This window comes from Oncorhynchus nerka, linkage group LG20 (genome assembly GCF_034236695.1).
Source record: "Oncorhynchus nerka isolate Pitt River linkage group LG20, Oner_Uvic_2.0, whole genome shotgun sequence".
Classification (NCBI taxonomy): Eukaryota; Metazoa; Chordata; class Actinopteri; order Salmoniformes; family Salmonidae; genus Oncorhynchus; species Oncorhynchus nerka.
This window is the reverse complement of record NC_088415.1, coordinates 21,002,195-21,022,531: the sequence shown is the minus strand read 5'-3', so window position 1 is coordinate 21,022,531 and position 20,337 is coordinate 21,002,195. Positions and strand designations below refer to the sequence as shown.

General features: G+C 41.3%; 1 protein-coding gene across 2 annotated transcripts; it reads right to left on the bottom strand.

Annotated features, from left to right (window-relative positions):
- Positions 1-1,448: 1,448 nt before the first annotated feature.
- Positions 1,449-7,415, bottom strand: LOC115102032 (intermediate filament protein ON3-like). Of its 2 annotated transcripts, none has more exons than XM_029621540.2 (9): positions 7,072-7,415; positions 4,953-5,161; positions 4,697-4,757; positions 4,235-4,330; positions 3,944-4,108; positions 3,705-3,830; positions 2,931-3,151; positions 2,739-2,782; positions 1,449-2,499 (listed from the first exon to the last, which is right to left on the bottom strand). In XM_029621540.2, the coding sequence occupies exons 1-9, from the start codon at positions 7,333-7,335 to the stop codon at positions 2,402-2,404; spliced, it is 1,284 nt and encodes a 427-aa protein (XP_029477400.1). In that variant the 5' UTR covers positions 7,336-7,415; the 3' UTR covers positions 1,449-2,401. The 2 variants fall into 2 exon arrangements, with proteins under 2 accessions (XP_029477400.1, XP_029477401.1); XM_029621541.2 differs by having other exon boundaries at positions 2,931-3,148.
- Positions 7,416-20,337: the final 12,922 nt, after the last annotated feature.

Sequence of the window (20,337 nt, the reverse complement as noted above, 5' to 3'; positions counted from 1 at the left end):
TGGCAAATAGGAGTGGCAATATCGTCCGCTATTATCCTCAGAAATATTCCATCCAAGTTGTCAGACCCCGGTGGCTTGTCATTGTGGACAGACAATATTTTTTTCACCTCTTCCACACTCAAAATTCAAAATTACAATGCTTGTCTTTCATAATTTGAAATGCTTCAAACTGTTTGCTCCTCATTACACACCACAGACCTACAAATATTATTTACATCAACATACAATACATTTTGTAATGATTCCTATGACCACTTATACACTATATTAGGCCCAGCCTTTGGAACTTTGGTTTTCCTAGATATGGCTACTATATTGTGATCACTACATCCGATGGTTCTGGATACTGCTTTCAAGCTAATTTCTGCAGCATTAGTAAAGATGTGATCAATACATGTTGATGATTCATTCATGTGCTGTTTGTAACTACCCTGGCAGGTTGACTGATAACCTGAACCAGATTGCAGGCACTGGTTACAGTTTGAAGTTTTTTATTGAGTGGGCAGCTTGATGAAAGCCTGTCAATATTTAAATCAAAATGAAAATATACATCTGTTGATATCACATACATTACACAAGCATTTCTCACGTTATCCAGATACTGACTGTTAACACTTGGTCTATAGCAGCTTCCCCCCAGAATGGGCTTTAGGTGAGGCAGATGAACCTGTAGCCATATTACTTCAACAGTATTTAACATCAGATCCTCTCCAATGTGGTTCTGAATATAAAAACAGCAACACCTTGATCTTTTCTGTACATTTTATAACCTTGTTTTGCTACCTCTGTGTCAAAGGTATTATCTAAGTGAGTTTCAGAGATATGACAGTATGAGTGTCATCTGTTTCTAGCAAATTATTGATTTCATCAACCTTGTTTCTTAAGCTACATATGTTAATGTGGGCCATTTTGAGCACTTTTCTGGGATGCTTACTTATTGCTTTACTGGGAAGCTTAGCAGAAGTAGATATGCTCATGTTATTTATGTTAGTGCAGGGTGAGCTGCACACAGTGGACTTCCTCCTAGGGCACACCGGCTCAGTCTTAATAGTATAAATCTGGTTCATAGGTACATGAGTAATGCATACAACAGCTGTATGATCAGCAGATGACAGTTAGAGGGACATAAATTAGGTTACTTACATTGTGTCTACCAATGCCCCTGGTGTAATATACATTTTCTGAAGCATTATGACAACTCTGCGTCACAATGGTAGGGATTAACTGAGCTGGGCCTGGGTCATCTCAACGCAGCCTTATAATGCTGTGAAAGGATCCAGGAACGCAAATGATTTGGGTGGATCCCATCTTCCTTATAGGAAGGTATTGTCATGATAACCATCACACAACATCTGGTACTTTGTGGAGGTTGGAATGAAGAGAATGTAGAAAATGCGGATGTGTAGTCTAGTCAATAATCTGTCAGAAGTGAAAAATGAGTCAAACGATTGCATGTGATCCCCATTATGAGTCTATTTGTGTCTGAACATCTTGGTACATGATATTGCATCATTAAACCATTTTAATAGAAGTAAAGAAAATGATTCTAGGCTAATCTAAGCTCAATGCAGTTTATAGTAGAGCATAAGAAATAAAGTGGTTCTGTGAGGTCTGGTTGACAGATCATTTCTCTGATGTAGCATGATTAGTATATGTAAGGGATAATCAACGAGGGGCTCTATGCGTTCTATGGAAAACAATTAACGACACGGTGTGTTCCACTACGTGCCAGCAGAGTGGAACTGACCTCACACAGAGTTGCATTAGTGTCCAGAGAACGAAAAGAGCCCAGCGTTGATTATCCATTTTATACCATGACTATAATTTAACATAATTGCCGATAGAAATTAGTTAATTTGCTGGTAGGAATGTTTTCAACATCCACTGAAGAAGCTAGCAAGTTCACTAGATAGCTACAGTAGTTGCCATGATAGCTAAACTTGCAAGTCTGTTTGGTTAACTAAATCACCAGTCCTATCTTCGAATTCAATGGCAATGATGTTTTCAATTCGACTTTGCTTTCAAGAGCAGCTCAAACATAGAACATGTAAGAATCAACTATAGCCATTGAATTCTACCGTGCAAATACACCATGCGTTATAGGAAAACAGTGCACGTTGTAGAATGCCCTTCAAGCCAATCAAAAACAAGTATTCAACAATGCCATCGTATAAAGTAACAGTAACACTTTACTTGATGCAAATTCTTGGGTGATATTGTCTTATAAATATTCATAGTATGGTAAATATCACAGCCAATGGGCTCTAGTCTCATAATGCTCTATGACTGCATCAATAGGCTGCTATGAATATATTATGAGTGCTACGGATTGTTATGGAAACTGTAGCCCCTTCTGAAAATGACCTCCGAGTCATGTTGCATCTCAGCAACATTTTGTTTTTCAGTGGTACGATCTGGAGGAGTCGGTGGTTTCCACCACTTTGATGAAGACAGCAGAAGATCGGGTGGGCTGCTGGTAGCTGGTCTCTGGCATGGTGTCTGGGGGGAAAAGAGGAGGATGCGGGTTGTTATTACAAAGGCTCACGTCACCATCAAGATTCCCTTATCCCTCTTCCTGCCAATCACCACACCTGTTTTCGATCACTAAATCCTATCAATAGTATAAGCCTTTGTAAAACAAGGTTCGAAGGTAAAGGAATGTGAGAGGAGAATAATGTTAACTTTAGAGATAATAGTTCTGTCAGGAGCGTCTAGTAGATTAGGGTGATAGAACTTACAAGGCTTTGTGGTAGAAATGTTGGTGATGGATTGTTGTCCAAATCTGTGGACGGAAGAGGAAGAGAGAATAAGAACATCATACAGCTATACACACTTAATTCTCTCTGCATCATGGATTTCGGAAGCTGTCTATGCAGAGGAGCTGGTCATAGTGGAACTTTGAGTCCCTCAGAGTTTCATCATCTCCTTACTTGGCCTCCTCGCCCTCCAGCAGTTTCCTGTAGGTGGAAATCTCGATGTCCAAGGCCAGCTTGACGTTCATCAGGTCCTGGTACTCCCTGATCTGGCAGGCCATGTCCTGCTTGGCTCTCTGCATAGCTACCTCCAGGTCCTTGATTAGAGCCCTGGCATCCTTTACGGCAATCTCCCCATGTTCCTCCGTCTCGGTTATCTGTCTCTCCAGGTTGGCCTGCTAAAGGGTTAAGGGGGAAAATGTATCAGAAGAAATTTGGAACAGAAAAAATAAGCGTTGTTTTCTCCACACTGTTATCATGGGTCATTTTTACAGTTATTAGGTTTTCATTATAGCCCAGAAATACATTATTGTATGCATAACGTAGGCCTATGTAGTTCAGGTATGCATAAACACTGTGTCATCATCTGTCCTCCATTTGTGTAGGTGTAATTATTCCCAGTGAGAGGAGACATGTGCTGCCATCCGGCATACGACTTGATCGCTCCATTCTAAAATGTGTCTTTGTTCTCCCAGACAAAGATATATTGGTATTTTAGTCTGACAGTGTAACATTGTTTTTGCGATCAACAATGCCATATTGGTGCTGTGCCAAATCGTAGATAATGAGAAGTTGGCCAAAGCAGAAATCAGTCTGGCACCAAGCTTTGACATACAGTACTCCTCAATTATAAGGTGGTGTTCTATCAAGTCTGACACTATAGTCTATGATTAAAACAGTCTTCAATTATAGAATTCTTTATTACTCCTTCCAGTCAGGTGCGATGCTCACCTGTCCCTTGACAGCCAGGATCTCGTTCTGCAGGCGGCTGATGAGTCGGTTCAGCTCGGCGATCTCAGCCTTGGTGTTGCGCAGCTCCTCTGCAGCCTGGCCAGCCTGGCCGGCCAAACTTTCAACCTGATGTGGGCAGAGACGACAGGTTTATTTTACGAATTATTGTTTGACCTGCTGTACTGCTCAGTTAGGCATGAACCCTTAAGATTTCCTCATTCTCTAACCCCTGACCTCACCTTGGTCTTGTACCAGCTCTCGGCCTGCTCCCGACTGCGAGCAGCGATGTCTTCGTACTGGGCCTTGACGTCAGCTATGATCTGGTTCATGTCCAGGCCCCGGGAGTTGTCCATCTGAACCACCACAGAGGTGTCCTTCACGTCAGACTGCAGCTCACCCAGCTCCTGTCATGAAAGAAACAATGTAATTTCTGTCATCTCTATAGTGCTAAATACCGTGTCTCTATAGTATTGGCATCTTTGACTATAGAGGCATCAAAAATATATATGTGTGATTTAGCACTGCCTTACCTGATCGTACAAGACCTTCAAGAAGTTGACCTCCTCTTCCAGCCCAGCCAACCTGTCCTCCAGAGCCACCTTGGACAGGTAACCAGCGTCCACATCCTACAGGACATCAGAAGACAGTCAACAGCTGTGACACTGAGAAACATGCCCACCCGATGCGGCCTCACATAACACGTCATAGCCCCTTTTTTCCTGTTCATATGGGGATGTTTGCATTACTGACTCTTGTTTACATAGCTAGTTGTAGCTACATCTTTCACAACATGGAAAATACTCAAGCTTTACTGAACATAAAAGGCACATTTGTAATACACCTTTGATGATTTGCCTATTTTCCCTAACTATTATTAATATTCCACCCACGGCAGTTTAGTAAGATTAGATCAGAATGGGACTCTGGCTATACTTTATCTATACAATACATTTCTGAGACTATTCTTCACTGAATGTTACTCAGTTGCATACCTTTTTCAGCAGGACAAAGTCATTATCTGCTGTGTTCCTCTTTCTGATCTCATCTTCATACCTGGAACAAGCCAAAGCAATAGAATAGGGTTAGGGTCTCTATAACAGGGGAGACCAACTCTGGCCCCGAAGAGCTGCATTATGCAGGCGTTTGTCACAGTCCAACATGCATGTCTTGCATGACAACAAACATGACAGAGGAATTGGCTAACGCACAAACAGATCTCCAACCAGACTAACGTCACTGTGTCTTTACTTTGATTTTAAGTCTTCCACATTATGGTGCATGTTCCTGTTCTCCATATCCAACCGGTCCTTGTCATTGTTGATCTGGTCCAGCTGTCTCTGCAGGTTTTTGATGTAGGTCTGGAACATGGGTTCCATGTTGGAGGGGCCAGTTGTCTGGTCCTGCATCAGCTTCCACTTGGTCTCCAGCATCTTGTTCTGCTGCTCCAAGTGTTGCACCTGTGACACACACATACGCATTAATAATTGATTTGTTATTATAGATGTTTGGACTCCTCAGTCCACACGTCATGTTTGGCACACACGCAGGCACGTACACACACACACACACACACACACACACACAACACACACAAATGTTGAAACAGTGCCCAGAGGGAGAGGTGCTTCTAGGGTTAAACACACATACGCGTCAAAGGCTTTTGACAATTACATGAAGTTCATGCAAAGAGTCAATATTTGCAGTGTTGACCCTTCTTTTTCAAGACCTCTGCAATCCGCCCTGGCATGCTGTCAATTAACTTCTGGGCCACATCCTGACTGATGGCAGCCCATAATCAATGCTTGCAGTTTGTCAGAATTTGTGGGTTTGTTTGTCCACCTGCCTCTTGAGGATTGACCACAAGTTCTCAATGGGATTAAGGTCTGGGGAGTTTCCTGGCCATGGACCCAAAATATCAATGTTTTGTTCCCCGAGCCACTTAGTTATCACTTTTGCCTTATGGCAAGGTGCTCCATCATGCTGGAAAAGGCATTGTTCTTCACCAAACTGTTCCTGGATGGTTGGGAGAAGTTGATCTCAGAGGATGTGTTGGTACCATTCTTTATTCATTGTTGTGTTCTTAGGCAAAATTGTGAATGAGCCCACTCCCTTGGCTGAGAAGCAACCCTACATATGAATGGTCTCAGGATGCTTTACTGTTGGCATGAAGCAGGACTGATGGTAGCGCCCTGAAGCCTTCTTCACAACAATTGAACCGCTGTCCTTGAAGTTCTTGATGATCCAATAAATGGTTGATTTAGGTGCAATCTTACTGGCAGCAATATCCTTGCCTGTGAAGCCCTTTTTGTGCCAAGCAATTATGACAGCATGTGTTCCTTGCAGGTAACCATGTTTGACAGAGGAAGAACAATGATTACAAGCACCACCCTCCTTTTGAAGCTTCCAGTCTGTTATTCGAACCCAATCCGCATGACAGAATGATCTCCAGCCTGTCCTCGTCAACACTCACACCTGTGTTAACGAGAGAATCACTGACATGATGTCAGCTGGTCCTTTTGTGGCAGGGCTGAAATGCAGTGGAAATGTTTTGGGGGGATTCAGTTCATTTGCATGGCAAAGAGGGACTTTGCAATTAATTGCAATTCATCTGATCACTCTTCATAACATTCTGGAGTATATGCAAATTGCCATCATACAAACTGAGGCAGCAGACTTTGTGAAAATTAATATTTGTGTGTTTCGTTCATCATATTGATGAGACCAAGGGGCAGCGTGATAAGCATACATTCTTCTTTTAATGAAGGAAAAACACTAAACAAATGACCACGAAGCTATATACCACGAGTGCTGACAGACAACTACACATAGACAATAACCCACAAAACCAAAATGGGAAATGGCAACCTAAATTAGAATCCACAATCAGAGACAACGATAAACAGCTGCCTCTGATTGGGAACCAATTCAGGCCACCATAGACCTACATTTACCTAGACATACCAAAACCCTATAGGTATACAAAAACCCTAGACAAGTGAAAAACACACATACCACCCTCGTCACACCCTGACCTGACCAAAATAATAAAGAAAACAAAGATAACTAAGGTCAGGGCGTGCGTGACATTGTGTCATTCTCAAAACTTTTGGCCACGACTGTAGATTGGAGTGTCATTACCATCATCACAACCATATTCCTCTTATTATTATTATTATTAAGAATGCCGTTATTAAGAAGATGTGATGCAATCCACCTCACTCATTTTGAATGTTTTTCATGCATTTTCTGGATTTACCACAATAACTCAGACTTTTAATATTTTTTCCAGTATTTTTCACTTGAGTTGAACATTCACACAAACAAAAGACAAAAAACAGCAAGTGGCAAAAAACTATTTATACGGTACCTTATCAATAAAAGTGGCAAAGCGGTTGTTGAGACCCTTGATCTGGTTCATCTCATGGGTGCGGACAGCCTGGATTTTGGGGTCGATATCCAGGTTGATGGGTGCCAGCAGGCTCTGGTTGATGGTCACGGCCGTGATGGAGCCTCCCATGTAGAGGCCGCTGCTGCTGGTCCTGGGGCCATTTCTGGAGCCCAAAGACATGCTGCTGAAGTCTCTCATGTAATTAGGGCTTGTCCCAGTGCGATTCTTTGTCCTTATGCTCATGGTTCCGTTGTGTGAATGTATTACAGCTGGGATGATTGCAGACTGAGGCTGGAGTTGCTGAGGTGTGTTACCGTTAACAAATTCATCCCCTTATATAGAAGGGCCAGGGTAGGGCCAGTGTAGCCTGTGTCTGTGTGTGGGTGTATGTATGTGTATGGGCGAGAAAGAGGTGGTGAAGGTATGTCACTTCTCAATGTGGAAGAACCAGTCAGATGCATACTGTACATACCTATTTCAAGCCCCTTCACCCTCTGTTACAGACATGGTGTACCTGGATACCTGTTCTCCTGACGTGCTTTAGGGAACCAAGACTTGTGGTTTTACCTCTACCACATGAACACTCAAAGGTCAAAAAACACCTTAGAGGGAATGTGATGTGCTGTATCGGCCAGCCTTTAGGACTTTGTTTTTTTAATAACAAGACTTTACACTGGCCTTTATATTTAACTTAATAATTCTCTTTAACTACTGGTGCCATCTAAAAGAGGTAACGATGGTGTGTCTTTTATGTTCTCCAAGTCAGCTTGTCCAGTTATGAGAGTGTGACAGTTAGCCAGCATCTCACCTCTTTGGGTTCTTTATTCCTTTATTTATAAATTAAAATCATTGATTGACCAGAAAGTTCATCCCCTGGTGTTGCAGGTCTTAAACAGCCCTATATGACAGTAATTGAAGGATTGTAAATGGTGTTGGTATAAAATTGTGACCCTAGAGGTCAGCATACAAATAAAGTAACAATAGGAATGGTACATTGCCAGACAGCTTTGTTGTGAGTAGAACTTCAAATCCAAACCATATCCCAAAATTGGTAAAAAAGTATAACTGACCTTAAATGTGTTCACAAGTGTTTCTCCAAAAGATTAGAAACGTGACATGTAAATATTTATAGCCAAAACAAGACTTTGCATATCAAAACTTGGACCACAGCACAAAAGATTCAGGTAAATCTGGACAATCATGTCACGGGATTCTTCCTGGGAAGGAGAGGCGGACCAAAATGCAGCGTGGTTATTTTTGTACATCTTTAATAAAGATGAAAATAGAACAATCTACAAAACAAGAAACATGAAAAACCAAACACAGCCCTATCTGGTGGAACAAACACAAAGACAGGAACAACCACCCACAAAACAGGCTACCTAAATATGGCTCCCAATCAAAGACAATGACTAACACCTGCCTCTGATTGAGAACCATATCAGGCCCAAACACAGAAACAGACAAACAAGACATCCAACATAGAATGCCCACTCAGATCACACCCTGACCAAACAAAACATAGAACATACAAAGCAAACTATGGTCAGGGTGTGACAAATCAAATGCTATCGAGAACCTTGAAGGGTACTTGGGCTGTCCCTTTTTGGTTCCAGGTAGAAACCTTTTGGGTTCAATATAGAACCATTTCCACAGAAGGATCTACATGGAACCCAGAATGGTTCACCTGGAAACCAAAAAGGGTTCTCCTATGGGGACAGCCGAAGAACCATTTCGGAACCCTTTTTTCTAAGAGTGTACATAAGACCTAGAAAACTACGCATTTTGAATCAACATTGGCTGCTTGTGACACATACGGTGCTCTCTCTAGTTGACAAATAGGCAGCTCTGAGGTAGGATATAAACAACAAACTGGTCTGTCAGCCTGCAGGCAGACACTTCTATTCACTGTCATTCAGCTGTGACTACAATGATGATTATCGGTTGGCCCTCCCCATCTAATGGGTGACTACACTGCACTGTCAGGTGGCTGCCAGGTGGTTGTCAGGTTTGCCCAGGTGTGAAGGCAGATTAATCAATCATCACAGTTCCACAGATAGAGTAACAGAGATATTACTGGATTGTCTACAACCAACCGTGTGGTTTGGTTTTGAGCACTGCTCTCATTTGATACTTGAACTGTAGCAGTATGAGACTGATCCTATCTCTATTATCTACACATCTCATATAGGTGTGTCGATGAGGATGTTTGCAATGTTATTTATATGTGTGTGTATAGGGGGATCTGCATGTGTGTGTGTGCGTGTGTGTGTGCGTGCGTGTGTGTGTGCCTGTGTGTGTGTGTGTGTGTGTGAGAGAGAGAGAGAGAGAGAGAGAGAGAGAGAGGGATATTGGATTGCGTGATTTTCCCCAATTAAAAATGACAAATACCTCTCACACAGGACATTTTTAATATTTTTTAAATATTACAATATTTTAAATATATACATATATTTTAAAAATCAAATCAAATGTATTTATATAGCCCTTCGTACATCAGCTGATATCTCAAAGTGCTGTACAGAAAGCCAGCCTAAAACCCCAAACAGCAAGCAATGCAGGTGTAGAAGCACGGTGGCTAGGAAAAACTCCCTAGAAAGGCCAAAACCTAGGAAGAAACCTAGCGAGGAACCAAGCTATGAGGGGTGGCCAGTCCTCTTCTGGCTGTGCCGGGTGGAGATTAGAACAGAACATGGCCACGATGTTCAAATGTTCATAAATGACCAGCATGGTCCAATAATAATAAGGCAGAACAGTTGAAACTGGAACAGCAGCACGGCCAGGTGGACTGGGGACAGCAAGGAGTCATCATGTCAGGTAGTCCTGAGGCATCGTCCTAGGGCTCAGGTCCTCCGAGAGAGAGAAAGAAAGAGAGAATTAGAGAGAGCACACTTAAATTCACACAGGACACCGAATAGGACAGGAGAAGTACTCCAAATATAACAAACTGACCCTAGCCCCCGACACATAAACTACTGCAGCATAAATACTGGAGGCTGAGACAGGAGGGGTCAGGAGACACGGTGGCCCCATCCGAGGACACCACCAGACAGGGCCAAACAGGAAGGATATAACCCCACCCACTTTGCCAAAGCACAGCCCCCCCACCAGGGATATCTTCAACCACCAACTTACCATCCTGAGACAAGGCAGAGTATAGCCCACAAAGATCTCCGCCACGGCACAACCCAAGGGGGGGCGCCAACCCAGACAGGAAGATCACATCAGTGACTCAACCCACTCAGGTGACGCACCCCTCCCATGGACGGTATGAAAGAGCCCCAGTAAGCCAGTGACTCAGCCCCTGTAATAGGGTTAGAGGCAGAGAATCCCAGTGGAAAGAGGGGAACCGGCCAGGCAGAGACAGCAAGGGCGGTTCCTTGCTCCAGAGCCTTTCCGTTCACCTTCCCATTCCTGGGCCAGACTACACTCAATCACATGACCCACTGAAGAGATGAGTCTTCAGTAAAGACTTAAAGGTTGAGACCGAGTTAGCGTCTCTTACATGGGTAGGTAGACTGTTCCATAAAAATGGAGCTCTATAGGAGAAAGCCCTGCCTCCAGCTGTTTGCTTAGAAATTCTAGGGACAATTAGGAGGCCTGCGTCTTGTGTAGGTATGTACGGCAGGACTAAATCAGAGAGATAGGTAGAAGCAAGCCCATGTAATGCTTTGTAGGTTAGCAGTAAAACCTTGAAATCAGCCCTTGCCTTGACAGGAAGCCAGTGTAGGGAGGCCAGTGTTGTCTGTTCACACTGCTATGCTTTATCTTGGCCAGGTTGCAGTTGCAAATGAGAACTTGTTCTCAACTAGCCTACCTGGTTAAATAAAGGTGAAAAAAAAGGAAAAAAAATATATATTAATCAGTTACAGTTAACTCACTAATGTGTTGTAAATATATGCCTTGTAAATGTTTAACACTTAGGTTCTCTCTCTGTCTGAGGGGTTATGAAGGTTGCATCCTTTAACATCAGGAGATTTGGACTGGATAACGTTACTGATCCAGATGCCCAACACCTGTGAAGTTAAACATTTGTTTATGCATTCATACCTGACAGGGTTCTGTAAATGGAGAAAATATCAAACACAATATTTAATTTTTTGACAACAAAAAATATTTCTAGAACCATTTCAATGAATCTGTTGGCAGTATTCTTACTATAAGAAGACTTTAGTCGTCATTTGGAGTTAGTATTATAAGGCTCAACCGCAGTAGTGGAATAAGCCACAGCTCAAGGAGTGGCTTTCTTATAACACATGTTTAGTTAACAATCGTTACAATACCATAATGTGTTTTATCTTGGCTGACAGCTAAGGTCCTCATGACTACAGAAGAAAACAAGATAATTACACATGATAGCTGCTTGAAAGGCTGTAAGTCACCAAACCATAAAGGGAGATCCCACACCCACTAAATACCTACAGGGTTCACACTAGCTGGGCCTATAAGTCTCTGTTTTGTAGATTGTGTCTCGTTATGACATTATAGTGGTTCTGGAGGTGGTGGATGTGAGGGGGGCATCCGCTATCTGCTTCCCGAGAGAGTTAAACTGGTGACATTGCTGTTAATCAGGTTTATATTCAACCTCACCTTTCCTATTGAGTTGAATATATGATGGCACATAACATTTTAAGAACAACTCACTTTCTCTGTAACTCAATAATTTTGAGTTGCTTTAATCCCCTCAGCCTCCATGTATACTGTACCACAGAGTCAACACAACAGATCACTACGCCCTGAAACTCAGCATCCGCTTGGGAACGACTGGACATAAGGAACAGTTCCTGTTACTTTACAGGCAATGATTATACATTACTAGTTTTGTCGTAATGTCATGTGATTCACGGCAACATTATGACTGAAAATGTAACATAACTTTTTCACATATTGTAAGGGATGATCTGGCTGACTGCTATGCACACCAAGGTACTACCATGTTCTTTAGGCATGTATAAAATTATTTGAATAGAAGTGCCCAGAATCTGCCTGAATTATTTGATAAACCATAAACCATACTGCATTTGTAGTGCTGAAGGACCTGGCTATGATCCCCGTCCACAACAAGCCTAATGACTCAGAGAGAGAGCTGGATGAGCTCTTTGAGGTCTTCCTGGCTGTGTGGGACAAATGGAAGTCTGGGGGCACAGCTCAAATCCCATCCAAATCCCTATGTAGACTACTACTTTTGACCATGGCCACATAGGATTTTTTAAATGTACAGTTGAAGTTGGAAGTTTACATACACCTTAGCCAAATACATTTAAACTCAGTTTTTCACAATTCCTGACATGTAAATCCTCATAAAAATTCCCTGTCTTAGGGCAGTTAGGATCACCACTTTATTTTAAGAATGTGAAATGTCAGAATAATAGTAGAGATAATTATGTATTACAGCTTTTATTCCCAGTGATTCAGAAGTTTACATACACTCAATTAGTATTTGGTAGCATTGCCTTTAAATTGTTTAACTTGGGTCAAAAGTTTTGCATAGCCTTCCACAAGCTTCCCACAATAAGTTGGGGGAATGTTGGCCCATTCCTCCTGACAGAGCTGGTGTAACTGAGTCAGGTTTGTAGGCCTCCTTGCTTGCACAAGGTTTTCAGTTCTGCCCACAAATTTTCTATGGGATTGAGGTCCGTGCTTTGTGATGGCCACTCCAATACCTTGACTTTGTTGTCCTTAAGTCATTTTGCCACAACTTTGGAAGTATGCTTGGGGTCGTTGTCCATTTGGAAGACCCATTTGTGACCAAGCTTTAACTTCCTGACTGATGTCTTGAGATGTTGCTTCAATATATCCACATCATTTTCCTACCTTCCTACCCCGTGCTTCACAGTTGGGATGGTGTTCTTTGGCTTGCAATCATCCCCCTTTTCCTCCAAACATAACAATGGTCATTATGGCCAAACAGTTCTATATTTGTTTCATCAGACCAGAGGACATTTCTCCAAAAATGATGATCTTCGTCCCCATGTGCAGTTGCAAACTGTAGTCTGGCTTTTTTTGTGGTGGTTTTGGAGCAGTGGCTTCTTCCTTGCTGAGCGGCCTTTCAGGTTATGTCAATATAGGATCAGTTTTACTGTGGATAAAGATACTTTTGTACTGTGGATAAAGATACTTTTGTACCTGTGTCCTCCAGCATTGTCACAAGGTCCTTGGCTGTTGTTCTGGGATTGACATGCACTTTTCGCACCAAAGTACGTTAGTCTCCAGGAGACAGAACGCGTATCCTTCCTGAGCGGTATGATGGCTGTGTGGTCCTATGGTGTTTATACTTGCGAACTATTGTTTGTACAGATGAACGTGGTACCTTCAGGCGTTTGGAAATTGCTCCCAAGGATGAACCAGACTTCTGGAGGTCTACATTTTTTTTCTGAGGTCTTGGCTGATTTAATTTGATTTTCCCATGATGTCAAGCAAAGAGGCACTGAGTACGCCTTGAAATACGTACATCCACAGGTACACCCCCAATTGACTCAAAATAAGTCAATTAGCCTATCAGAAGTTTCTAAAACCATGACATAATTTTCTGGAATTTTCCAAGCTGTTTAAAAGCACAGTCAACTTTGTGAATTGTAAACTTCTGACCCACAGGAATTGTGATACAGTGAATTTTAAATGAAATAATCTGTCTGTAAACAATTATTGGAAAAATTACTTGTGTCATGCACAAAGTAGATGTCCTAACAAACTTGCCAAAACAATAGTTTGCAAGAAATTTGTGGAGTGGTTGAAAAACGAGTTTTAATGACTCCAACCTAAGTGTATGTAAACTTCCAACTTCAACTGTATGTTGTCTTATGTCTCTCTTTATGTAGTGTTGTGGTGTCTCTCTTATGGTGATGTGTGTTTTGTCCTATATTTTTATTTTATTTTTATTTTTTAATCCCAGCCCCTATCCCCGAAGAAGGTCTTTTGTCTTTTTGTAGGTCATCATTGCAAATATGAATTTGTTCTTAACTGTCTTGCCTAGTTAAATAAAGGTTAAATAAAAAAATATATAAAAAAATATATTGTGTCATTTTGGAATCACCCAATACATGCTAACCTATTGTAGATAACAATATAATATGTTTCTAAACACTTCTACATTAATGTGGATGCCTCCATGATTACGGATAATCCTGGATGAATTGTGAATATTGATGAGTAAGAAAGTTACAGACTTACAAATATCATACCCCCAAGACATGCTAACCTCTCAACATTACAAAAACGGGCTGTTAGCATTTTTGGGGGGGTATGATATTTCTCACTCATCATTATTCACGATTCATTCAGGACTGTCCGTAATCATGGTAGCTTCCACATTAATGTAGAAGTTTAGAAACATATTATATTCTTATTTACAGTAAAAGTGACTCCAAAATGACACAATACATTATTTACCATTAATTTATATTTTGCACAAAATAATCTGAAACACTGTCACGTTCTGACCTTTATTTCCTGTGTTTTGTAATTAGTTAGTATGGTCAGGGCGTGAGTTGGGTGGGCAGTCTATGTTTGTTTTTCTATGATTTGAGTATTTCTATGTTTCGGCCTAGTATGGTTCTCAATCAGAGGCAGGTGTCATTAGTTGTCTCTGATTGAGAATCATACTTAGGTAGCCTGGGTTTCACTGTGTGTTTGTGGGTGATTGTTCCTGTCTCTGTGTTTGCACCAGATAGGACTGTTTTGAGTTTTCAAATTTCTTGTTTTTTGTAGTCAGTTGTTCATGTGTACCTTAACGCATTAAAAAGAACCATGGACACTTACCACGACGCATATTGGTCCTCAGATCCGTTTCGCCTCTCCTCTTCAGAGGAAGAGGAGGAAATTCATTACAAACACAACCCAAATAAAGAGCAAATGCATCCAACAAATGTGTAGTCACAAGCTTGAAGAAATCATTGCTTGCTATGAATATGGGACAAAACACATAACTTTTTACTACTTTCATCCAGAGCGAAAATGTATGCACTCACTACTTATTGTAAGTCGATCTGGACATTGCTGCCTGCTAAATGGTAAATTATAGTATTCACATGAGGCAATACACTTAGATACCAACAAATTTGACAGAATCTATCATTTCCATAATATCTATCCAATGTGTAATCTAAAGTGTGCTCAATGAAGACATCATCTACAATCATTCATGCAAAATAATTTTTATTTTATTTTTCATATATCATTGCAACATAGATGGACTCTCTAATCAAATGTAAGAAATTAAATAAATGAAAATAAAACATAACGTTTATCACGCATTCATTTTGCATCAAGCCTGTCTTGAGCATTTGGCCAAATATTCTTATCCACATCACAGTGAATGTCCTCATTGTTCATGAAAAACCTTTCGGCATTGCGAATCTAAGCTTGACATTAGTCTGCATTGATGTCGTCATATGCCTCATTCATGGCCAGAAGGAGGGCGGCACGCTCTCGGGGATGGCGATTGTACACCTTCCAACTCCAGAAGAGGAGTGTATGTGGGCAGGTATAGGGTCATGAATCGGGGATGGGCCCAAAACCATGCCTGAAACACCTCTGCAAGGTGGAACCTGACATTGTCCCACACAATGACATAAGTGACCCCTTCACTTTGATAGGCCTGCTCAATTTAATTGAGAAACACATTGTGTAAAGCTTTGTATATAAATAATGCCTATGTCCTACCACACCATCTTCAGAAATAGCTGCGCACATGGAGATGTTTCCCCTACGTTGGACGGTCGCCCGTTGGCCGACGAGGTTCCGCCCACGGCGCCGAGTTTTGGCCAGGTTAAAGCCCGCTTCATCAACAAAGATATATTTGCGATGGTTCACAGCAGCATCAGGCACCATCACCCTCTAAAGATATATTTTGGTTAGTTATTTTTTACAGTATAGTTCCAATATGATATTGTGAAGTAGCATGTGCATCAAATAGTAATACAGTAAATAGTGATGTACCTGAACATACTCGGTTGATGTTTCTCTCAAAAGATTGTGTTTCATAGATAACTGGTGACTCTTCAAAAGGTGGACGATTGTTGGAAGGCTGATGAATGCCACATTGGCAAAGGTGTCATTGTTCTCCTCAATGACCTGCTTTATTTCAAACAGCCATATGTCATTCCTGACTCTCACCATTTCCACTGCCCACTCCTGCTGGTCGGTCAGCACACAGCCATATCTACCATCCATGGGGTCTTCTGTCAATTCTGAGGGTAGAACAGAGGACACTGTCAATATACAGTGGGGCAAAAAAGTATTTAGTCAGCCACCAATTGTGCAAGTTCTCCCACTTAAAAAGATGAGAAAGGCCTGTAATTTTCATCATAGGTACACTTCAACTATGACAGACAAAATGAGGGAAAAAATCCAGAAAATCTCATTGTAGGATTTTTAATGAATTTATTTGCAAATTATGGTGGAAAATAAGTAGTGAGAAAGTGAGAAGTGAGAAAAGCGATTAAGTGGTCAATTTAGCCAGTCTATAAAACCACAGAGTTTCTAAACCCAGATGCATAACATTTTTTTAAACCTTTATTTAACTAGGCAAGTCAGTTAAGAACAAACTCTTATTTTCAATTAGGCAGAACAAGAGATTTGTACCTTGTCAGCTCAGGATTTGAACTTGCAACCTTTCGGTTACTAGCCTAACACTCTAACCACTAGGCTACCCTGCCGCGAGACTTCCAGGAATGCTTGCGAACCAGACTCGGCAAACCCACTGGGCAGACCAGGCCAGGGTTTGGGGTTTGAGAGGTCACCATTTGAGGGAATCACCTTTGTCAAGTCGGTGACCATCCTTGGAATTGTAACAGATGTGATTAAATTGAGTCCACAAAGTGACTTACTGTATGGTAACTGATTCCATGTCAGCATAGCTTCAGACTGTAGTGTATTTATTTCATTCTCAACCTTTATGTTGCTTTTGTCAGTAATCAACAATATGAAAAGGATTAGACTATATGTACATCAGTTCACATAAGTTACTGGGTAAACAATATGAAAGGGATTAGACTATATGTACATCAGTTCACATAAGTTACTGGGTAAACAATATGCCAAGCAGTATAACGCATTTGGTATTGACCCCATGACTGGTGTCTGGGGTACTTGCTCATTAAGTGACAATTTTCCAGATACAGAGTAAGCTTTTAAAATTTCCAGTGTAGAAATTCCCGAAAATAATGACCCATCACTAGATCACGGGCAGTGAGAGAAGAGAAAAATTCTTCCTTAGGGATGGATTGAAATTTTCAGAACGGATACCTGGAGGAGAATGGAGGGTGATACTTTTTAAATTTCAGCCATGCGGAGGATTTAGCATTTTAAAATATAGTCCAGGGGAGGGTCATGTAATTTGTAATTGATGACATTTCAGTATTTCTCAGTGTTTTTGAATTAGTTGCTTATTAAGCTATATATCGATGTGCATCTCTGATTCAGGCTGGGCGTGCAATATCAACTGCACCTATAGAGTATTTAGTGTGGTCTCAATCAAATCATCCATAGCCTATAGTCTATGAAATGCATGTTCGGAGAATGACAGAGCAAAGTTATATTTCTAAGACCGCTGCTGAGATGGTGTTTGGCAGCATAACACAATGCAATGGATATTCCAAACCTGAGTCCGGCCTCTTCTCTTGCTGATCAAAAACGTTTTTGTATCCTGCCTAACCAATGGCTGTGCTGTGTAGGCATAAGGCAACAGTTTGGGAGGAGGGTAAAAGGCTTTTTTATTTTTTTATCTTGCGTGTGTACTAGCCTATAGCCTATGTTCTCTTCAGTTTGAGAAGGAGAATGCGAAGATGAGGAGGACCGGAGGGTCAACTTTGATAGCTTGCCACTACTATAATTGATTTTTATTAAAAATAATATGTTTCTTGCCTATGATGTATTTATCAGTTATTGACCTCACAATAAGCCAGATTCAAGTAACTTTCATTGTGGTGCTGAAACTTGAAGCAGCAGCTGCAGCACACTCAATCAGAAATCGACAGCTCATGGTGATGAAAGGCAAATTCAAGTAGGCATAATTAATTTAAAACGTTTTAATTTTAATTAGACTTTATGTTGGAGCCTATTTCTTCCTATTAAAGAAATAAGAGGCTAAAGGCTGCTATATCAATAGATTTGTCAGTCAATTTCTCCACCCACCATGCACTCTTTAATTAAACTGCCTACCTCAGTGTCAGTGAAGGCCTGTCAAGTTAAAACCAAAACTTGAATTAAGGGGTATGAGAAGGTATGCCATAGGCCTCGCTTTATTAAAGAAAATGGCAAACAGCACAGGCCTACCCCTTGTTAGCTTAAGGTTTTTAAGAAAATAAAACTGATCTGAAATATAAAGTGATCTATAACAGTGCTTTGGTCCTCCATGCTTTATGCTAAAAAAACAGCTGTAAAAAACCTGGGAAAGACGTGACACCGATGCATATGGGAATATCATTGTTTAGTTTCCTTGAGATTCAAAGGCTGAGCTACAACCTCCTATTGCCGAGGAGACAAAAACTAGACTTTGCTTGGGAAGTCATCTAATTCTGTCACTATCCATTGATTAAGATATTCACTTTCTGTACAATAGAAGATGTATAAACCCAGACATATTTTATGGAAACACTTGTGACCTTATCTCGTTTTACACGTTATTACACCAACCTCGTGACAAACTCAAAAACAACTTTATATCGAAGGAGTGACTTTTATATTTATTGGCTTGCACATGCGCAGTTTGGCGAGACGACCGTTAGACCCGATGGCGTGTTTCTGCGCATGAGGTTAGCTAGGCAACGTCGCCATGACATCGACTACAAGCATGATCGGAATATCTATTTGGGAAGCAGTTTCTGCCTGTCTTTGATAAAATGCTGTCACGTGGGTGGAATAAGTTACCCTAACCAGAACGCTCGTTCGAGGGGAGCACTTTTGTCAAGTCGGTGACGCCTTTCAAAGTGTGTTGCATTATGCTTAGAAACATTGTCCAACTTGCGACTACATGATCTTTACAAAAATCATGTGACCAAAGGTCATGCACTTTTTGATGAAGTCGCCTTACAGTCGCTGCACTTCTCACCAACTGCACCATGCAGCCATCACCTGCATTGTGGGAGGCAGTATTTGCCAACTAATTATTAGGGTGTTTTTGTTTGACCCATGCTGACGTGGCCAAAGACGTGACAGAAACAGGAATCACCTTTGATGCAATTCTAAAGCTACAAGCGAAAGTGATATTTGAGACCTCTCTAACCAATTCATTGTACACACATTATGTTTTCAGTTTGTGAGTGTGCGACATGGGGATATAGAAAAGTTTGAGACATTTCTACAGAAAAACGTTTATAGGCAATTGCAGCTATGTTGATCTGAGCCTTATTGTTGGAAAACCATTACCATGTACAACTTTCGTACACTGATACACCACCCCGACTTCACTCGCCACATTGTATCTACAGTCGGCTTCATTAGGCTTACTGCTTGAACACACCCAGATACTTTTTCATCGCCCCAATCGTTAGAGTAAGGACAGTGGAGGCTGCTGGGGGGAGGACGGCTCATAATAATGTCCGGAACGGGGCAAATGGAATGGCATTATACCATTCCGCTCCAGCCATTACCACAAGCCAGTCCTGCTCAATTAAGGTGCCACAACATCCTATGGGTAAGGATCACTGAGGTATAATAAAAACTGAGTCCAAGATATCCGCTCGTTGTTTTCAACGTAATCTACTCATGTTCGCATACCGAATAATGGACCATCTATATCCGGGTTGCATCCGGTTTATACTGACCAACATGCAAATCGGAACTAGGACATTTTTACATTTACGACTTGCTAACTGGTTGTAGTTATACACCTGCCATGTTCAATCAGTTAGCAAGTCGAACATTTCAGAGTTTTCTATTCCGACTATCATATTAACATGGCAACAGGGAGCAGCACCATCAGCAACAATGCCTTCTGGTCATCATCCAAAAACATGCTGTGGGGGGAAAAACGGCCTCTGCAACAATTATTTGAATAATTCAATGGATGTTTTGTGGACCAAGGTGATGGCTAAAGTGTCTTATTAGGAATTTTCTAATCTGCCTTCTCTATGAGGCCGTGTATGGAAATAGGCTTTATGGGCCGTGTCAGTACCGAAATAAAACTGTAGGAGCAGTCGAAACTGTGCTTCAAAACTAACTCTGGCCCCTTGGTAAGGATTATGGGTGTGATACTAATCTGATCCTAGACCCGTGGTTTAGTCAACCTATCAGAGAAGAGGGCAT